At 40.8% G+C, this 16,719-nt stretch overlaps 1 protein-coding gene and 1 non-coding gene across 2 annotated transcripts; both read left to right on the top strand.

Annotated features, from left to right (window-relative positions):
* The first annotated feature begins 2,104 nt into the window (after window positions 1–2,104).
* LOC141603932 (small nucleolar RNA R71) lies at window positions 2,105–2,210 on the top strand. The gene has a single exon (XR_012525767.1). It is a non-coding gene; the product is annotated as a small nucleolar RNA R71 (small nucleolar RNA).
* A 7,958-nt stretch (window positions 2,211–10,168) lies between these two features.
* Window positions 10,169–10,702, top strand: LOC141601634 (uncharacterized). The gene is made up of 2 exons (XM_074421929.1): window positions 10,169–10,413; window positions 10,501–10,702. The coding sequence occupies exons 1-2, from the start codon at window positions 10,169–10,171 to the stop codon at window positions 10,700–10,702; spliced, it is 447 nt and encodes a 148-aa protein (XP_074278030.1).
* The last annotated feature ends 6,017 nt before the right edge of the window (window positions 10,703–16,719 follow it).

Genomic DNA, 16,719 nt, shown 5'->3' on the forward strand with positions numbered 1-16,719 from the left:
ATTAATTGCACAAAAACCATTGACAACTCCTTCATTATTTTCATCTGTACCTGCAGCAAGGAAAACAGACGAACTTTCCTCCTTTTTGCTCTCAACCTGAGGCGGAGGGGTCACGATAGCAGCGCAATGTTCCAAATCTTCAGTTTGAGTGTCAGTAGGAGGGTCAATAGAAGAGAGGGCATTGCAAGGCTGAGCTTGCATGGGAGCCCTTCGGAACTTAGACTGATGGAATATCAATTCCTCGTCCCCAACCTGAAAAGTCAATGTCTTGCCCCCGACGTCTATTACTACACGGGCAGTAAATAAAAATGGTCTCCCTAAAATAATAGGGGTATGGGCATCTTCAGGGATGTCAAGTACAACGAAGTCAACGGGAATAAAGAACCTCCCGATCTTAACATGTATGTCTTCTATGACACCTAGTGGCCGTGATATGCTACGGTCATCCATCTGAACAGTCATATTTGTGCAATTAAACTTGGTCAAACCAAGTCTCTTAGCCAGAGACAGCGGTAAGACACTCACGCTAGCGCCAAGATCGCATAACGCGTTATCAATCAAATGGGTACCAATATGACACGGAATTGAAAAACTACCCGGATCTGACTGTTTGGGAGGTAACTTATTCTGAACTAGGGCCGTCCCTACCTCGGTCAAAGCTACCGTCTCATGGTCATTAATGTGCCTCTTACGCGATAAAATTTCTTTCATAAATTTAAGGTAAGAGGGTACCTGAGTCAGCAGTTCGGCGAATGGCACAGTGACTTGCAAGCTTTTCAGGAGTTCGACAAATTTGCCGAATTGTTGATTAGCCTTAGTACTCTGCAAATGCCTCGGGAAGGGCACCGTGATGGGTATCTCGAGCCCTTTGTTCCTCTCTTCCAATGTATCAGCCGGATCAAGCTCTAAATCCTTCGAACGGGACTTCTTTCCTCTTGAACGAGGTCTTTCAGGCGATATTTCACTCAATCAAGCACTAGCAGGCTCTCGATCGAGTTGTTCTTTATCAGCACTACTCGATCGACCAGAAATATCATTCGATCGAGCAGATTCTTCAGCAAATTCACTCGATCGAGTAATTTTATTTACTCGATCGAGCACTTCTTTTTCTTGTTCACTCGATCGAGTAGAAATTTCACTCGATCGAGCCCTTTATTCAGCAGTTTTACTCGATCGACCCCCAGAAATTAGTCGATCGAGTACTTTCTTTGTCCTCAGCTCTTTTTCTTCAACATAACACTGTTCATCAGTAGTAATTACCTTCCCCGGGTCTGATTTCGGTCCTTCATATGAATAATCGCTCCTCAAATTGATTAAATTCACCGTCTCATGTGGATTCTTATCGGCTTGTGACGGTAAATGTCCCGGTTTCCTTGTGGACTGGTTCGCGACTAACTGGGTAACTTGAGTTTCAAGTGCCTTGATAGATGCATCTTTTTATTGATCACTCAGCTGCCACTGCTTTGTCAAAGACTGCAACATTGTCTTCAACTCACCTAGCTCACTTACCCCACTAGAGGATGATGCACCTTGATTAGGTGTAGGAAAGGAAGGAGGCTTCTGAAAGCCTTGTTGAGCCTTATGAGGAGGGACATATGGCTGCTGCTGCGGAGGAGGAGGGGTAGGATTGAGCACATTTTGACTTGTCCACCTCAAATTGGGATGGAATGCCCCTTGGTTGTTTTAATAGGAACCCCCTCCTTGCCTGTATTGTTGAAAAGCAAGGACCCGTTCCTTCTCCGTAAGACAGCCAACAGCAGTGTGACCGTCATTGCTCCCACACCTCTCACATATGACAGTCTCCCCTCTAGTAAGCAAATGGACCGTCTGAGACTCCCCAGCAGAATATAATTCCAACTTATCAAATCTAGCATTCATGGCTTCCAGCTGAGCCACAACTAGCTTATCGACTGCATGAACTGTTCTAATACCATCCCTTGGGTTTCCATACTCAGCACAGTGGGTCGCCATCTCTTTAATAAGAGCCCATCCCTTATCATCGTCAGTGTTCTTTTGGAATCTTCCGTTGGATGATGCATTAAGTATGGCTCTGTGATCATCGTATAACCCATTGTAGAACTGATTGGACAGGAACCACGGATCAAAACCATGGTGAGGAATAGACCACACCAACCTCTTGAAACGACACCAAGCTTCATAGAAAGTTTCATTCCGTGCCTGTTTGAAACTTGTGATCTTGGCCCTCAGCTGATTAGTGCACTGCGGAGGGAAATATCTCTTATAAAAACCAAGAGCAAGGGTCTCCCAGTCTGTGACCCCCGCGGCCGTACGGTCCAAATCGGTTAGCCACTCCCTGGCTGAGTCAGTCAAAGAAAAAGGAAACAGAACCTCCTTAATCTTGTCTTGAGTTACCCCCTTTGTGGCGGGGATAGTAGAACAGTAGTCCGTAAAGACCTCCATATGCTTCCTCGGGTCTGCACCTGCCACACCTCTAAAGAGATTTCTCTCCACCAGATTGATATAGGACGGGCGGATGTCAAATGTATTCCCATCCTCAGTCTGGAGATTGAAACCCTTTGGAATTGATGATGCTTTAGGCTCCGAATGACTGGCAATGTTCGGCATCCTTACTGGTTGGTTTACAGAACTGAAAGTATCTTCTTCAAAAGATGGATTTTCTGTAAAAAGGAAATGCTGAAGTTCTGGTTCCAAAGTACTCAAGTCTTCCTTTCGTGATTCTCTTTGCAGACGGAGTCTATGCTTGAACAGTCTCTCTGGCTCAGAATCAGCTGAAACTAACTTCAACCTATGTGACCTGGGCATATACAACACTGAAAGGAAATGAATAAGAACTGCCTTAAGGAATAAAAATTCCCTGAGACGGATAAAATAAATGAAACAAAGACAGATAGGGCAATTGCCTCCCTGGCAACAGCGCCAAAATTTGACAGGGCTGTCGTATACCTATCAAAAATAACTAACTAAACTAACTGTATAGCTAGAGAAGTCAGGTCGATCTCCTCAGGGAGGCAAGATATCTGTAAAGGTCCGTCTATTTGGTCACAAATGGGGGGGGGGGGGGGATTGTAATTGGTATTCTTAACTAAAAGTGTAAAAAGAAGGGAAGCAAGGAAAGAGCAATAAAGGCAGAAAATGAGAATAAACTATCAATGGAGAGGGGGCATGTCAGGATTTCGGTTCACTACGGTAGTCCAGTGACTCAACTGTAAACAACTTAGATAAACTACTGCGAGACGGATATGGAAAGGTCCTTTCGGTCCACTTTCTACCCTAGATTCCCTCTAACTTAACTTCCGTCCTCGTCAGGGTAGTCTACTCTTCATAGTAGGTCTATTTAGTCCAATCTTCCGATCTAGGATTAAATTTAACAAGATTAAAAAGGTGACTCAGAAGCGTGCACTCAACTAAGTCGGTAAATACAGTTATATTGCTATGGGGACAAAGTCTCACAATTAATTCATCTAACCTATTTACTACATCGTCACATTTCTACAGTAGATCCCCTAATCCCAACATGAAATGATTTAGCTACTTATATCGCTAATGTTGTCAATAATAACAATATTGAAATAACTAATATAAAGCATGATGAAGAAATAATTAAAATGCATAAAAGTAATTAGGGCAGAAAATTAAAGGAACTAAACAAGCAGCTAAGATGAACAAAAGAAAGATTAATATTGAAAAGGGAGAAAGAGATTACAATCGCAAGAATACGGCGTAAAGAACAAACAAATCGGAGCAAAATAACCCCGAAAGCCAAGTTACAGTGAAAAGGGAGAAAGCAACGCAGTCTAAAAATGATAGATGAAAAACTGAATAACGAATAGAAAAAAATGATCCCCTCCTAATGACCTAGTTATGCTGCGTTTAAATAGAAAATTAACTAAGTCTAATAACTAAAACGAGTTCACGGGCTAATTAAAGCCCACGATAGCCAAAACCGCTCGATCGAGTAGTCTGAAACCACTCGATCGTGCGTTTCTCCAGATAATCTACTCGATCGAGTAGAATTGTTACTCGATCGAGTAACCCCTAATTCCAGCTCTTCTTGATCGAGTATAATAATACTCGATCGACCAACCAATGCCATAGAAACCACTCGATCGAGCATTAAAACAGCTCGATCGAGTATTCTTCTTCCAAAATAGCTCAAACTCGTGACCGACTGGTCCGTAGACCGTTCCTTCACGCATCCCAATACAAGATCTCACTCTGAACAATCTCGCCTCCTCAAAATGCATGCAAAAAGGGACGAAAATGTTACGATTCCACTACTTTCGCGTTCATTTCTACAAAACGGACAAAACGAACCAAGTAGCCAATTCGGGGGCAAAATGCAATATAAACAGTACGGAAATACATAAAAACACGTGCTAAAATAGGCTAAAAAGACTATACAAAATGCACGTATCATTTACCACGTCTCAAAGCGACCTAAGCTACCAATAAGGTCCATTTCAAAGCAAACTGACTCAATTCAAGCCCAAACGGACGCTTATTTTGTCATACATAAGACCGTCGCAAAAGGCAAAAATTCCAATTTTTCCCACAATACCCAACAAGGGTCCAAAATGGCAAACACGGTCTTCATCGACTACAATGCAACCTAGTGGGGCACACAACTCAAGCAAATAAACTAGACATTGTGAAATGAGACGGTTTCTTCACCTCACTCACGTTTTTCGAGCATAGGGAGCGGGAACGGGGACCAAAATGCAAACTAAAAGCACCCCTATACTCCTGAACAGGTTTCTAACCTAATGCAATCATCAATTTCACTCGAAATTGGCTCAATAAAAAACGCCCACTTCGGTTTTCAAGGGTATATGATTTCGCCCTAATTCAATCAACAAAAAGACCAACAAATTCAAATGGATTCAAGAGGAATTACATACCTTGAGATGACATGTTGATAATGGCACGAACACAAGCAAGCAAGAAGACCAACAATGGCGATTTTCCGCTGGTTTTCGAGTTTGTGTGAGGAAGACGAAGTGAGAATGGGGAGCTTCCCATTCTCGCGTCTTTTACAGGAAAAAAAAAGGGAAGCTCCCTTCCCTCGCCAAGTTGCTCGCACCTCAATGAGGCCTCCTCTTGCTTTTCCAGCGAAATTTTGGGCTTTGGCCCAATTTCCCTACATAAACTATCAAATTTCAAACAACGGCAATTAAAACCGTCTTTCAAAACAAAAATAGTGAAAATTTCAAAATTCACTATTCCTTCAAATTTCAAACGTTGGCCATTAAAACCGTCTTTTAAAAATAATAGTGAAAATTCAAAATTCACTATTTCTTCAAATTTCAAACGACGGCAATTAAAACCGTCAATTTTAAAAATAATAGTGAAAATTCAAAATTCATTATTTCATCAAATTTCAACGACGGCAATTAAAACCGTCATTTCAAAAATAATAGTGAAAACTCAAAATTCACTTTTTCTTTAAATTTCAAATGACGGCAATTAAAACCGTCAACTTCAAAAATGAAAGTGAAAATTCAAAATTCACTATTTCTTCAAATTTCAACGACGGCAATTAAAACCGTCATTTCAAAAATAATAGTGAAAATCAGAACTCTCTATTTTCCACGGCGGCATTCAAAAGCCCCCATCTGTCAACGACAAAATCAAAGGCAGGTCTCAAACCCGCCATTCCCACAAATTTTCAAATCGGGGAAAGACGAAATTGAAATCGTCTTCCCCAAACATACATCAAACAACAGAGCACTCATCTGTCTCTTTTCTATAAAATCAACGGTAATGAAAACCGCTATATCCCCTCGGGATTCAAAAATCACTGCCGACCCTGGGGGCTAGGCTCACAAACCTATCCCTTTCCGGCACCACAAACAAACGCCGAGATTCCCCAAAAGGATATCGAGGGCTTCCTCATGAAGCCGGCCAATTCAAGCAAACTGCCCAAAATTATACTATCATGGCTATTTCCTCACGGTCGATCAATCGACCTTCGATATGGCTGGCGAGCCTTATAACACACCGCGGCTGGCGAGCCCTCTTCATATACGCACCGTGGCTGGCGAGCCTTACAACGCACCATGGCTGGCGAGCCTTACAACGCACCATGACTGGCGAGCCTCACAACGCACCATGGCTGGCGAGCCTTACAACGTACCATGGCTGGCGAGCCTTACAACGCACCGCGGCTGGAGAGCCCTCTTCATATACGCACCGCGGCTGGCGAGCCCTCTTCATATCCGCAATACAGCTGGCGAGCCTTTGTCCGCAAATAATACAAATCGAGGACATATCTAGAAGATGCCTCGGGTACGACTCCTCCGCACAGCTGGCGAGACTTTGTCCGCAAACAAGACACAGCTCAAGGACATATCCCGAAGATGCCTCAGGTATGACTCCTTCTTATGGCTGGCGAGCCTTTAAACGTAGTCTAACGGACTTTAAACGACCCGCACGGACAATCGACAAAATCTAAACTGTTCCCGATGATAGGTCCTCAGCTCGTACCCTCGAGTCGCCTTGGCGTCGCCCTTCCTGATGGCAGGTCCTTGGCCCAAATCCTTTCGAGCCTCCTCGACGTCGCTTGGGTCTCCAGGTTGTAATCTTCGATTGACCTGGGGGCTCTACTTTGACTTTTGCCCTGTCCAAGCCTCATTAAAAGTGGGGGCTCTATAGATACCCAGTATCTGCTGAGACTCCAACAAACACCGGATGATTATCGGACTACAATATGCTTTGGAATCGCGGCGTTTGATCGAGAGTTTGTGTACAACTTTACGTCGGAAAACTTAAAACGATTTCGAAAATAAAACATTTCAAAACTTTTCAAAAGTACCTGGATTATTTAATGCATGAGGACAGGGTCGCAATGACACTAAGTAGAGTCAAAACCGACACCGGACCAAAAACCGACTCAAAATTCAAATCCCGACTCCAACAACGAGTCAAACGGAGTGAAACACAAAAAACAAACCATTCAAATGATTCTATGTTAAGATTTCCCGGAATCTTACATATTCAAGTAGCAAACATGTTCATCCAAATCCTAGGATAGAACAAATGTGGCTCGCGCCTCTTTGAGCAGCCCAAGTGGCCACGTCGCTCAAAACTCAAACAACCACTCATTTTCCTATAATAACCCCTCAAATGCAACAATTTGAAGGTTACGCGAGCGTCCTCCCCCTCTTTCCTCCCTTAAGATTCTCGACTCGACTTCCTAAGTCACAATCCGACACGTGTTTACGACCTACCGATCGTAAACACAAGCCTTACACATTGTTTGGTACCGTCATCGTGCATTAAATCACTTGACCGACCATCTCGACCACTACACCATCACTAAACTTAACAAACACTCTTTTTACTTACCAAAACGGTTTTAAACCGAGTTTTTCCGACCAAACGAGTTGATACACTTACGTCGGTTTCTCGCCATAAGCCAAACATGTAAGTATGAGGGTGTAAAAATCTTCTTTTATCATGTTTTCATTTGTTTTATGACTATAACATACTAAATCATACATAACATGGTCCAACAATGGGAAGAATGAGCTAAAACCAGACTTTTGGTTGAGGCAGAGGCTACTTACGTAGCAGATATGCTCTCGCCTATAGGACCCTTCCCAGCCTTAAGTCCAAACCGTGTTTGGTCTCTTTATCTCCCTTATTTTCATTTTTATTTTTCTAATCGGTTTTTACCATTTCAAGTATTTTCAAATAATTTTTACAAGTCTTTAACCATAAAACATTTTTCACCCTTGGTTCTTAATACCATGATGGTTTAATCTGTGTTTCGGTGATAATATTCGGTTAATTACATTTACAAGGTATTTTAAAGCCTTTTATTTCATTTATTTACATTTTGAAGGGTATTTTAAAGTCTTTCATTATTTCTTTACATTTCTCCAAATAATTGTATTAGTCATCAACACAAAGTCATCCTTGGTTCCATATACCATGTCAGATTTTAACCCGAGTACGATGATGAATATTGACTAATTATATTCAAATGAACTTAAAACAATTAGTTCATAATCATTTTCAAAACTATTCATGTCAAGCTTGCAAAGTCGAACCCGACATCGGATATTGTCAAAACAATGACGATTATTCAAGACTCGTTCTTCAAATCAATACAAAAGCGGTCTAAACGGCTTTTCAAAACAAAAGGGGTTCAAATACCCATTTTTCAACACATTTTATAAACATTTTTCAATGGTCAGAACATGTCTTCCATCGTTGACTGACCCGCGCCTAAACAGGCCTTTCCTTTTTCTATTTTTCAAACCAGGGGCGACCCTCTTGCATCGCCAATAGGCTCGCGCCACTTCTCGCGGCCTTATGCAGGGTCTGTTCCCTTTCCAGCGCTAGTCTAGGACGATCCCGACTTCGGTTAACCTAATTTACAAAACGTCTTACTAAGACAAATGGATCACGTTATGCACCGTAAACCTAATTTTGTAAATGGGTGTTTAATTTCCTTCTTGCATGCAAATCAACCATAAATCCAACTCGACATCTTATACTTGATACTTGGATTAAATCAACCGACATAGAAAGCTCTCACATGTTAGGTTTATACCAATGGATGCGCATTCATGCATTTAAACCGTTTTATCAACTTTTGCATTCAACCAACCAAGATCTATCAGTAGAGGCCGCTACCGCGGGCGGGATTGGGTGTCTGATTAAAGGGCTTCCCAATACATACCTTCACCTCTTACTCAGAAACTTTGGATAGTGAACGACCTTATCCAGGGCGTACGAGAGTCATTCTAGAGATAGGATGCTAAAGAGGGACAATTCCTTATCTTTAGTACCTATGTCAAACCCTGCTTTGTGCTTCGTTTGACCGAGGTATAAAGTGGATTCGAACAGGTTCCAAGCATCCCACAAATGCTTGGTGGCGACTCCGAACATCTTTAATCGTTTCGAGACCCTTGTCGAGATGAAACCGACCGATCTAAAACGATCCGGTCGAAAGCATTTTTACGCCGCCGAGCGTGGCTTTCAAAAGATCGTTGTATGTCCATAGATCGAGCTGGGCGTGTAGGTGGGCCATGTCCACAGGTATTACTAAATCCGTAACTATATACCCGAATTATTAAAACTAAAACTCATCCATCTTAGGTCACGGTCGACAACACAATGTTGGAGCAGGGGCTCAGTAGGAAATCCCTAACCCTGACCCAGCTCTAACCAGGTCCAGGGCAATAAGCCAGGCTAGTCCAATCTCAACCACCCAGCAACCCACCATAGTTAGGAATAGATCAAGGGCCTTGGTTCAAGGATTTCAGTCTGAGTCAGTCCCAATTCAAAGCTCAGTCTAAGTCCAGCTAAAGGTAATTACATGTAAATAAGTAGGCCTGTTATGTGAAGGTCTTAGTTATCTTTTCCAGCTAATTTCAAATTCGGCATTTCAATTTTATCAGGTCAAGAATCAAGAACATAAGGGACAAGATTCAGTAAATTTTCAGTAAACCTGTGATCAAGACTGCAGCAAGTACCTTGTTTTTGTTTGGACTCAAAGTCTAGGTGATTTGTGAGGAACTCATCATCTAAGGGTCAACAGACAAGAGCTCAATACAAGCCAAGCCTACCAGATATGGTTTTTTGATGAAGCTGTCAATCCAGCCTTGAGAGTTGAGAAGTTGGGTAAGGGGAAAGTTGTTGTGACCAAAGCCCCAACTATACCATCATTATATAGGCCACCTATTGGGGTAAATATTGGGGAACCTACCACAACTCATAAGCCACCTATTGTTGATAATGGTAAGGCATTGATCTTAGTCAAAGGAAAACCATTCCCACGAAGAAATGTTTCTATTGTCTGGGATACGGTCACTTTCCCAAAGAGTGTCCTACCAAAAGATCTTTGAGTACTCTTAAAGTGGTGCAATGGGGGTGATGATGAGATCTTGGTCTTTGATAATGAACAGGAGCCTGAAACTGAGACAGTTGAGGAAGTTGAAGAGACTGAGATGGTGGTGATGCCTGACTCAAGCCTAACTCTGGTCACCTGGTGAGTCATGCATGCACAACCACAACCTCTGGAGTTGTATCAAAGGTAGCATATATTTAGGACTAGGTACCCCATTAGGGAAAGATTATCTAACTTGATCATTGATGGGGTAAGCTGTACAAATGTTACCTCCAAGACCTTGATTGAGAAGTAGAGCTTGCCTAATGTGGACCACCTTCAACCTTATAAATGAGGTGGTTAAGCAAAGGAGCTGAAGTCAAGGTCGATAAGCAATGCTTTGTTCTTTTCTCTATTGGAAAGGATTATTCAGATGAGGTCATGTGCGATGTGCTGCCAATGGATACATGTCATCTGTTGCTTGGGAAACCATGGAAGTTTGACAGGGACTGTGTCCATCAGGGAAGGGAGAATACTTATTCTTTTAAGTTGGAAAAAAGGAAAATTACATTGACATCTCTGCCACCAGCCTTGAAGTATACTGCCCTACCCAGCCTTGTGGAACACTATAAAGAAGTCTTGATGAGTGGTGAGACTGAAATGGTTTAGGAGTTGAATAGCAGAGAGATTGTCCACATTCTCCTTGCTAAAGACATAGCAGAAGAAGCAGGGCTACCATTGCCTGCAGAAGTTAGCCAACTACTAGAGAAATATGGAGATGTGTTCCTAGAGGAATTTCCTAGTGGATTACCACCATTGAGGGGGATAGAGCATCACATTGATCTCATCCCAGGACTTGTGCTACCAAACAAGGCAGCTTACTGAAATGATCCAAAGACAACACAGGAATTACAGAAGCAGGTTGGAGAGTTGATGAATAAGGGGTTTGTCAGGGAATCATTTAGTCCATGTGCAGTCCCTACACTTCCTGTTACAAAGAAAGATGGGACATTAAGAAGGTGTAATGACAGTAAGGTAATCAACAACATTACTGTCAAGTATAGATTCCCTATTCCTAGGCTTGATGATATTCTGGATGAGCTCAGTGGAGCTAGGGTCTTTTCAAAGAGAGATTTGAGACAGGGCTATCACCAAGTTAGGATCAGAGAAAGGGATGAGTGGAAGACAGCATTCAAGACCAAGCATGGTCTGTATGAGTGGCTAGTCATTCCATTTGGTCTGTCCAATGCTCCTAGTAAATTCATGAGGCTAATGACAGAAGTTCTGAGAGCTCACTTAGGCAAGTTTATTGTGGTTTATTTAGATGATATCTTGGTTTATAGTCCAACCAAGGATGAGCATCTATAAAATCTGAACAGCTATTTGAGACACACAGGGCAAACAAGATGTATGGTAAATTGGAGAAATGTTCTTTCATGCAATCAAAGGTTCAATTCTTAGGCTTCATCATTTCTGATGAAGGAATATATGTTGATCCTTCAAAAATTGAAGCCATAAGAACCTAACCAACTCCTAAAAACATTAAAGAACTCAGAAGTTTCCATGGCTTGGCTTCTTTTTATAGAAGATTTATTCAGGGATTCAGCTCAATTATAGCACCAGTCACCGAGTGCATGTATAAAGGTTAATTTAAGTGGAATGAAAAGGCTGAGAAGTACTTTGAAGAAATTAAGAAGCTGTTGTGCCATTCACCAGTTCTTATTTTACCAGATTTTAATAAATTGTTTGAAGTGAATTGTGATGCAAGTGGAGTAGGTATTAGTGTTGTAGTAATACAAGGGCACAAACCTGTGGTATTTTTCAGTGATAAATTAAATGGAGCAAAGCTGAATTATTTAACTTATGATAAGGAATTTTATGATAAGGAATTTTATGCCAAGACAATTTGTTTTACATTCAGATCATGAAGCTCTCAAATACATCAATGGTTAGCATAAATTAAATCCAAGGCATGCTAAATGGGTGGAGTCTCTGCAGTCATTCTCTTTTTCCAGCAAATTTATTCAGGGAAAAGAAAGTGTAATTGCTGATGCTTTGTCCATGAGATAAATTATGTTCAGCTTTATGAAACAAAGAGTGCTGGGATTTGAGCACATGAAGGAATTCTATCCTGATGATCCTGATTTTAAAGAGGAGTGGAGTTTACAACAATCAGGCTAGATAAAGAAAGGGAGCAAATATCTAGTTCTGAATGGTTTTCTCTTCTTGGGAAATAGGCTATGCATTTCAAAAGGGGCTTATAGAGGGCTGCTGATCAAGGAAGCTCACTCAGGAGGTCTTGCTGGGCATTTTGGAGTGCCGAAAACTTGTGAGAAATTACTGGATCAATTCTATTGGCCTAAGATGTTTGGGGATGTGCAAGATGTTATCAGAAGGTGTGCACCATGCCAGCAATCCAAGTCCTATTTCAGACTGGTCCTTATAAACCATTGGCAGTCCCATACAGGCCTTAGGAAGATGTCCTCATCGACTTTATCATGGCTCTTCCAAGGACACAGAGAGGAAAAGCTTCAATCATGGTGGTGGTGGATAGGTTTAGTAAGATGTCACACTTCATTGCCTGCACCAAGACTGAGGATGCAGTGAGTGTTGCTGATCTGCACTTCAAGGAGATTGTGAAACTTCATGGGATCTCAAAGACCATTATTTCAGATAGGGATGTCAAGTTCATGGAGCATTTCTGGTGGACTTTATGGACATTACTTAAAGCCAAGCTGCTATTCAGTACTTCTCATCACCCACAAGTAGATGGTAAGACTGAGGTAACCAACAAGACTCTGGTAAGGATTCTGAGATGCACTGTTTCTATATCTCTGAGAGAATGGGATTTGAAGTTGGCTGCTGCAGAATTTGCATTCAAGAGAACACCATCAAGTAGCACTGGTAAGAGTCCTTTTGAGGTTGTCTATGGTGAAAATCCTTTGATGCCAACTGATCTGGCACCAATCAGAGGGGTTCAGTTGACACAGATGCAGCAAATCCATTCAGAGGTCAGAAAACAAATTGAGAAAGCAAATTCCGGGTACAAGACAAGAAAGGGTCCTAAGAAGGCAAGAGAATTTGAAGTAGGTGATCTGGTTTGGCCGCATTTGAGAATACAAAGCTTCTCTGATAAGAGAAAGAACAAACTGATGCCTAGAGCCGATGGTCTATTTGAGGTGACTGAAAAGATTGGGCCTAATGCTTATAAGCTCAACTTGCCTGGGGAGTATGGCGTTCATGATACTTTCAACATAGGTGATTTGTAACCATACTATGAGGGATCTGATAAGGAAGCAGGTGATGAGGATTTGAGCCAAATCCAAATCAAGAAGGGGAGGTTGGAGCCGGGGCTCAGCATGAAATCTCTAACCCTAACCCAGCTCTAACCAGGTCCCAGGCTAGGGCAATAAGCCAAGCTAGTCCAATCTCAACCACCCAGCAACCCACCACAGTCAGGACTAGATCAAGGGCCTTAGTTCAAGGATTTCTGTCTGAGTCAGTCCCAGTTCCAAGCTTAGTCTTAGTCCAGCTAAAGGCAGTAGCATGTACCTTTTCTAGCTAATTTAAAATTCAGCATTTCAATTTTATCAGGTCAGGAATCAACAACAAGGGACAAGATTCAGCAAATTTTCACTAAACTTGTGATCAAGACTCCAGCAAGTACCTTGGTTTTATTTGGACTCAAAGTCTAGGTGATATGTGAGGAACTCATCATCTAAGGGTCAACAGACAATAGCTCAATACTAGCCAAGTCTTTTTAATACTCATGCACAACCAAACAAGAATCCTGAAAACTGCTTTATGTGTTTTGCTTTATTGTCTTTTGTCTCTATTTTCTGTTTGGAAGAATTTTGTTTGTTATTTTGTAAGCTAGCTAAGGATCATTCCGAGCCTTAGGATTGTGAGAACGTTGTAACTTTGCCTGACCTATAAAAGCCAAGGACCATTAATGAAAGAGGCAGACCACTTTGAACCCAAACTTTAATTTCTGAAACATTATTTCTGAAATACTCTCTTGGCTGTGTGCTGGAGATTAAACCTTTGCTTAGTGCTGAGTTAGTGAATTCAGATCCTTTGCCATGTGATGGAGTTTGATTCACACCCCTAATTCATTGTCTTAATGCTTTGAATAGGGTGCTATCAGTTTCACAGTCCTTAGAATAATTTCAGAGAAATCTATCAAAACAGCTTGTTTGTGTCAATTATGAAAAATAGTTAAGAGTCCTCTAAAAATCACCAAAATTCATTAGTTTTTAGTTTATGTCTGGAAGTAAATTGTCACCAATTTTCATAATTTTAGGAGGTCATTTGATATTTTTAATCAAATTAAACATTTTACTGCATCTGGTTAACCTATTCTGAGATCTAGTGTTTGTTTTGTGAGTTTTGGGTTAATCAGGCCCTTAATTACAGTCCAACCTTACAAGAGTTCATCTGGAACTTGTAACAAATTCCTTTAGAAATCTAAATCCTCAATTACATAATTACTTTTGATTCACCAATCTCATTTCTTCATCTTACAAAACAACGCTCCCCGAAACCGACGTCGGTACAATGATATAACCACCATTTATCATATCAGACGTATACAATCACTCTCAAGTAGTTTCACCACCAAACATTGCTAGAATTTCCCTAGATACCTTCCACCGCCTATTATTTAGAATCATCCCTACTCTATGTAATTGATCACCTCAACTTCATTATTTCATTCCCAAAATGCCTTTTTAGATATCACATCACAAATCTTGAATAACCTCTAACTAACGCCCCGTTCCAGTACTCTCTTATTTTCCTTGTTTTAGAAACCCTTATTACCATCTTTTAATTCACATCAATCCTTAAACTCAATTTACATACCCCCAACAACTATTAACAACTCATGCTATCACTCTCACCCCACTTCCTTGATTACTTATTACTTCCTAAAATTTCAAATCACAAATTCCTAACCAAAATCCCCAAATCATACTTAGTATTAGTCACCCTCACATGTATTCCAAACCTCATTTAATATCTACAAGTCTAAACAATCGATAAGTATCCATCCTTGATTATATGCCACTCATCATCCATAAGTTGCCTCTTACCATCGACTCACTGAACTCAAAACTTAGTATAAGATAGGTCTCTTCCTGATGCCTCAAATATCTCAACTTAATGACTATATACAATTCCACACACCTTGTCGGGCCATAGGTGCAGTGTAAAACCCAGGATATGTCAGAAATTTTGACTGAATGCAATAAACATTAAAAATCCAAATAAAATATCAAATGGGCCTTAAAATTCATGAAATTTGGTGACAATTAACTTCAATATATAAATCAACTCTTAGTAAAATTTCCGAACTTTTGGGACACTCTAACTATTTTTAAGAACTCCAGCAAACTAACCTGACACATGAATTCAGACGAATCTGTTGCAGGACTGAATTCTTTAAACATTAAGTGATGAACTGATATAGTCCAGACCTCAAATTCCGACAGAAATACTCACAGGAAATTCAAGATATTAACTTGAAAAATTTAAACTCCAAACCACAGATTACCATAGGATTTGAAGCATAAATCTGAACAAAACAATCAAGCTAACCCACAGTCAAAGTAAAGGATTATTTTAATTATGCCAAACAGAACTTGATCAACTAACCACGGCTTAACACAGGTTAATTACCAAGACTGGACTCAAACTACAGTAAGGCAGAAGTTTTAATTGGTTGGGAGAAGTCTCAAGGTTTAATTTTTCATTCGAAAGCTCTGTCTTTTACAGATTAAGGCAATGGTCCTTATATAGGCCAGCCTTGATTACAATTTGAGTACATTCTGATTTAAGGGTTAAAATTCTATCTATAAAACACACAACATAAGATAATATTTTAAAAATGAGGTCAACTTAAGATAAGGTAAAAGCAAGAGGCAAAATCAAGTAGTTGTCAGTCCTCTTAGCTTGTTCTGGTTCAGGCTTTGGGTTGTTGTTCTCAGAGATTTCAAAGATCCTAATTTCATTTGTTGTCCAGCAAAAAGTTGCCTTGTGATCTTTTATATCTTCCATTTGCCTCAGGCTCTCAACTTTGGCCCTTACTCGAATAATTAAGGAAATTTGCTTTACTAACAATGACATCTCATCTACCCTTTGCTTTATTATTTGCTGCTATTCTGAACTAAACTTGGCTTGTTAACCCTGAATTTTAAGACCTTCTCTAAGCTTAATTGAGGACTTTATCAGCTACCCAGATTGGCAGCTATTAGCTGGACCTTGTGAACCTCGTTGGGACCTGTGCAGGCTGTGTTTGGGCTGATGTTGGAGCTGGACTTTTATCTGTAGAGTCCTCATGGTCAGCTCCTGCTGCAGCCTTCCTAGGTTGAAAGGAGCTTGACCTTAAGATTGATTTCTCTTCACATCAAACTCACCATATTAATGGCTTAGATCACCAATGTTGAATGTCTCATGCACACCATAGTTACTAGGAAGGTCAATCTTGTAAGCACTTGGACCAACCTTCTCAATGACCTCAATTAGACCCTCAGCTCTTGGCATCAGTTTGCTCCTTTTGGCTATGAACCTTTCCTTTCTGAGATGGATCAAGACCATGTCCCCTGACACAAATTCTTTCTTCTTCTTTGGAACCATGGCCTGCTTCTGATAGGACTCATTAGCCTTCTCAATTTGATTCTTGACTGCAGAATGTAGTCTCAGCATCTATTCTGCTCTTTTCTTTGCATCATAGTCCATTTCTTCCATAGGAACATTTGACAGATTCAAGGGCATTAAAGGATTGATCCCATAGACCACCTCAAATTGACTGTGGCCTGTTGTAGATGTTGGTGCCCCCATTGAAGGTAAATTCAGCTTGTGATAGCTTCAAATCCTAGTCTTTTAGTGATTTATTGACAATA

This window comes from Silene latifolia, chromosome 9 (genome assembly GCF_048544455.1).
Source record: "Silene latifolia isolate original U9 population chromosome 9, ASM4854445v1, whole genome shotgun sequence".
NCBI classification, from domain to species: domain Eukaryota; kingdom Viridiplantae; phylum Streptophyta; class Magnoliopsida; order Caryophyllales; family Caryophyllaceae; genus Silene; species Silene latifolia.